Source organism: Gymnogyps californianus, chromosome 23, assembly GCF_018139145.2.
Source record: "Gymnogyps californianus isolate 813 chromosome 23, ASM1813914v2, whole genome shotgun sequence".
NCBI lineage: Eukaryota > Metazoa > Chordata > Aves > Accipitriformes > Cathartidae > Gymnogyps > Gymnogyps californianus.
The window spans coordinates 4,156,289-4,161,365 of record NC_059493.1 but is presented as its reverse complement, the minus strand read 5'-3'; the positions used below and the strand labels follow the sequence as shown (position 1 = coordinate 4,161,365).

The window sequence follows — 5,077 nt, the reverse complement described above, 5'->3', positions numbered from 1 at the left end:
GTTTCTGCCAGGGCGGCTTGTGGGGAAGTGGCGGACGAGGAAAGAGGGGTGTTACAGAGAACCCCAGCAGGCTGGGGGGGCAGCAGCTAGGCCTGAGGGAGGCCTGAGGCGAGGTGGGCCCCGAGCAGGCCCGAAGGGGGGCCCGAGATAGGCCCGACGGGGGTCTGAGGCGAGGGCGATGTGAGGCGGCCCCGACGGGGCCACACCAGAGCCAGCTAACGGGGAGCACTAACCAGCCCTGCCGCAGCACCCCGAGCCCGCAGCGAGGCGCGGAGCTGCGCAAGGCGCGGAGCGGGACGTACCTCAGCGCGGCGGCGGCGCTCCTCCCCGCCCCGGCCCCGCCCGGCGGCTGCGCCTGCCCGCCCTCCCCGCCGATAAATACGGACGGTCGGGCTGCGCCCCTCTGCAGAGCAGCCGCTGGCCCCCCTCCCCCGCAGCCATGAGCACTTACGGTTACGACCCGTTCTTCCCCTCCTACAAGCGGCGGTACGCCGAGAGCCCGCGGCTCCATGTCTCGGCGATGCGCAGCAGCGGCGGCTACAGCTCGGCGCGCTCGGCGTACTCCAGCCTGTCGGCGCCCGTCTCCTCGGTGTCGGTGCGGCGCAGCTATGCCACCTCCAGCGCCTCGGGCTCCCTCCTGCACTCGGTGGACAGCCTCGACCTGAGCCAGGTAGCGGCCATCAGCAACGACCTCAAGTCCATCCGCAGCCAGGAGCGGGCGCAGCTGCAGGACCTCAACGACCGCTTCGCCTGCTTCATCGAGCGGGTGCATGAGCTGGAGCAGCAGAACAAGGTGCTGGAGGCCGAGCTGCTGGTGCTGCGGCAGAAGCACGCCGAGCCCTCCCGCTTCCGCGCCCTCTACGAGCAGGAGATCCGCGAGCTGCGCCTGGCCGCCGAGGAGGCGACGAGCGAGAAGCAGGCGCTGCAGGGCGAGCGGGAGAGCCTGGAGGAGACGCTGCGCGGGCTGCAGGCGCGCTACGAGGAGGAGGTGCTGAGCCGGGAGGACGCGGAGGCGCGGCTGCTGGAGGTGCGGAAGGGCGCGGACGAGGCGGCGCTGGCGCGGGCGGAGCTGGAGAAGCGGGTGGACAGCCTGCTGGACGAGCTGGCCTTCCTCAAGAAGGTGCATGAGGAGGAGCTGGCGGAGCTGCAGGCGCAGATCCAGTACGCGCACCTCTCCGTGGAGATGGACGTGTCGGCCAAGCCCGACCTCTCCGCCGCCCTGCGCGACATCCGCGCCCAGTACGAGAAGCTGGCGGCTCGCAACATGCAGAACGCCGAGGAGTGGTTCCGCAGCCGCTTCACCGTCCTCAGCGAGAGCGCGGCCAAGAACACCGACGCCGTCCGCGCCGCCAAGGACGAGGTCTCCGAGAGCCGCCGGCTGCTCAAGGCCAAGACGCTGGAGATCGAGGCCACCCGCGGCATGAACGAGGCGCTGGAGAAGCAGCTGCAGGAGCTGGAAGAGAAGCAGAGCGCCGACATCTCTGCCCTGCAGGTGAGGGGGGCCGGGGTTTGCGGGGGGGGGTTGTCGGAGGCATTGCTTCTAGCTCACGCGTGAATTCTGCAACTATACTACACATCTAAGCTATAAGGTATCCTAAAATTGTAACGCAACATGCCACAGAGCTATAACGCATGATATATCCTCTGTCTGTATACCGATAAATCCTTAACTATATCATTATAAAAAAGATATCCTCAAGCTAAAACTAGAAAAACCACATAGAGACTAAAAACAAATTTCATGCATGCTTTAGTCCTTGGATAGCAGAAAATTGGGCTCTTAACATTAAATAGGGATGGAATAATAGGGTGTAGATATAGCGGTGGGGAAACTCTGGCAGGGAGGGTGGGATTTGGTAAATGGTGCCTTTTTGGCTGAGGGTGGAGTTGGAGCTGTTTGTTTTCTCTGTCTGCTAGAGCAAGATTAAGTTAATAGGATTGGAGAAATTCCTTGCAAGGTATTATTCCTAGAATGGGAGAATTAAGAATTTTACGCTGTCAATATTGTTACTTGCAACAGGATACGATCAACAAATTGGAGAACGAGCTGAGAACCACGAAGAGTGAAATGGCTCGGTACTTGAAGGAATATCAAGATCTGCTCAACGTGAAAATGGCCCTGGACATCGAAATTGCAGCATATAGGTATGATGGGGGGAATGCTTTAGTAATTCAGAACTCGGATCAGGTTCCTGTTCTCTCTTCAAGAGAATTAATTTTATTTATCGTTCCTCCAGCAGAATTTTTCATAGATAGATGTGAGATTTTAATCAGGTCTTCTCCATTGTCTAGCAAGAAGCAGTGCTTTTGAGGTAAAGTGTTTGCTTAAAGCAAAATCTTCAGTGTAGCAAACTTCAGTGATTATGATAGAATATATGTATATGCATATAGAACTGTTAACTTGGCAATATATGACCTCAGTTCTCCATCTTTACAGATAAAAACGTCTGTTCTGTACTTGCAGTGAAGATTTTGTATCAGTGGAACTTCTTAATACAGATGGCTGTGTTCTGAAAATTGGAAGTCCCTTACAGGCTTTTAAGAACGGGCTTTGTTTCTAACTCACAGAAGCGATCTCCTGCAAAGCAAATATTTTACAGCAGAATTGCTGCTAAATAGCTGTTTAATGTTTTGTCCCAAACACTGTTAGAAACAGCAAATGCCGAAACAGTTTCCATGAATGCCACAAGGGGGAATAGTGAGAAAGTGGCTATAAAGCTTGTCTAATAGATAAACATAACTTCAAATTGTTACCTCTGCATTGTTCTCTGCAACCCTGCAGGCTACCAAAATACACCTCTAACTTCACCTGCTATGGAAACCTAATCCTAGGGTTTTTTTCCCCATTATTTCTTCTAACAAGGAAAAGTATTAATTCACCAGTAATGCACACCTCTGAAACTTCTGAATTATTCCAAGAAGATAGGGTAGCGTTGCCATATAGTTCCTCGTTGTGGGCTAGTTTTTGCACTCCTAAGTATGCAGTCTCTAGGGCTTGTGCTGCTCAAAGCATCATAGTATGAATCTGCTGAATGCTGCTGCAGCATAACTAAGTCATTTCTGCATGCTTTTTTCCTGCTAGGAAACTGCTGGAAGGTGAAGAGACCCGACTCAGTTTCACTAGTGTTGGAAGCATCACCAGTGGCTACACCCAGACTGCCCCGACTTTTGGCAGGTCTGCCTACAGTGGTCTCCAGTCCAGCTCCTACCTGATGACAACCCGTTCCTTCCCCACGTACTACTCCAGTCATGTCCAGGAAGAGCAGATTGAAATAGAGGAAACAATTGAGGCTGCTAAAGTGGGGGAAGCCAAGGCAGCCCCTGCAGAAGAAGGTGAGGAGGAAGAGAAAGAGGAAGTTGAGGAAGAAGCAGGAGGTGAAGAGGCTGAAGAAGAGAAGGAAGGTACTTATAGTTACTTTCAAATCCCTCTCTTTCATGCTTCACCCTGCTCATATGGGGTAAAACCCAGAAATCCTGACGACTAAGTCTAATGATTAGACCTCTCTCATTGTCTGCTTGCTTGAGCAAAGAATCGTGGGATTAAGCACACAGCATTTAAGCAGGAAAGCCTGAATATTGAAATGAAGATAAGGTAAACGTTCAGTATCAGGCAGATTATAGGACTGATTATACTCCCTTGGAAATCACTAGGTGTTTTTTCCATTCAAGTTTCCAAAAACAGGAACGATAATACCTGAACAGCAAGTAATGTTATATTCATATGGCAGCAAACAGTACTTGGCTATTACAGACATCCTCAAAAAGAAGGAACAAGGACATCCTGAGCTAAATACTAATTCCCAGAGAGTAGCCTAGCCTGTGATAATAGGAACATCAGCTGATGTCTGTGGATGTAACTGTTGGGTTCAGTGGATAGCACTATCTATTGCCTGAGGTCTAGGTAGTTTTCTTGTTCAACCAAAGTATATGCCACTTCCTTGCTGCCCCACAACTTATTTACCAAACTCACATTTTAAAGAAAACATAAAAAGAATGTTATCCAGAGTTGCTTTTCTGAACTTCAGTTGCATAGCTCTGAAGGATTTAACCTGAACATATCTGAAATGCATTGGTTACTATTGAACTATTATAGGAGTTTATTAGTGTAAAGATTAATTATAATGAAGTGATAGCTAAAGAGCTAACCAGAGAGCAATGGCAAGATTCCTTTTTGAACTCAAGTCTTTGGATAAGGCTTAAAGCAATGAGTCCACAGTCCATATTTTTCAAGGCCATGATTTTGAAAAGACCTATGAAGTGTTTCACTCCCTCTGAAATCTAGGATAAGTTGGTTGGGTAGTTCTGTTGTTCTCCCTTGCAAGTCCTAGATCAATGGCCCTGCTTTTGTGCAAAATCAGTTGCCAGCCCCGTCATGTTTCACTGGGTGCCATCCAAATGTGTGGGGTTGAAGGGTGCAGGTATGCTGGCTCCCCTTAAATTTGGATTAGGAACAGTACATAGATGTGAAATATTTCTTTTTGCCTTTCAAAGGTGCTAAGGAAGAAGCTGAAGAAGCCAAAGAGGGTGAGGAAGAGGAAGGAGAAGGAGAAGGGGAAGAAACAGCAGCAGAAGAAGGGGAAGAGTCTCAGGAAGCTGCTGAGGAAACTGGTGAGGAGGAGAAGGAAGAGAAAGAAGCAGCAGGAAAGGAAGAGAGTGAAGTGAAGAAGAAGGCTTGATTTTTAGGCAGTTTAGCTTTCTCTCATCAGGTCAACAGAATAAACAATGATTGACTGAGCTAAAATTGCAGTCTCACATATTTAATTCAGTGACCACTGAGGTTTAAAGTTAATGATCTATGATGTTTCTCTCTGTGTAGAGTATCAGTATGCTTGCAGAGCACCCACTGGCTTGCTCCCTGAATGCCGCATGGGCTACACGTATGAATTCAGGGGTTATGTCTTTCTTGGGTGGTTCGGAACATTACAATTTAAAATGGGGGGAAAAAAAAAAGTCATGGGAATGAAAGTTTTCTTTAACTTGCATTTAAAATAATTATGGAAACCTTGGGTGGGTAAAATAATGGAGGCTTCAATAAATATGTGCAATAAAGCTAGTCAATAAAGTTACAGAAATGCTT

The 5,077-nt window shown here is 49.6% G+C and overlaps 1 protein-coding gene across 1 annotated transcript; it reads left to right on the top strand.

Annotated features, from left to right (window-relative positions):
* Positions 1-439: 439 nt before the first annotated feature.
* Positions 440-5,077, top strand: NEFL (neurofilament light chain). Its single transcript, XM_050910221.1, has 4 exons — positions 440-1,492; positions 2,021-2,145; positions 3,083-3,402; positions 4,492-5,077. The coding sequence occupies exons 1-4, from the start codon at positions 440-442 to the stop codon at positions 4,674-4,676; spliced, it is 1,683 nt and encodes a 560-aa protein (XP_050766178.1). The 3' UTR covers positions 4,677-5,077.

What these genes read in the sequence shown, in the direction of transcription:
- NEFL (XM_050910221.1), top strand. Translation starts at nt 440, where the DNA reads ATGAGCACTTACGGTTACGACCCGTTCTTCCCCTCCTACAAGCGGCGG. An exon ending in CCGACATCTCTGCCCTGCAG is followed by an intron (nt 1,493 to 2,020) that starts GTGAGGGGGGCC and finishes TACTTGCAACAG; the next exon opens with GATACGATCAACAAATTGGA. An exon ending in GGCTGAAGAAGAGAAGGAAG is followed by an intron (nt 3,403 to 4,491) that starts GTACTTATAGTT and finishes TGCCTTTCAAAG; the next exon opens with GTGCTAAGGAAGAAGCTGAA.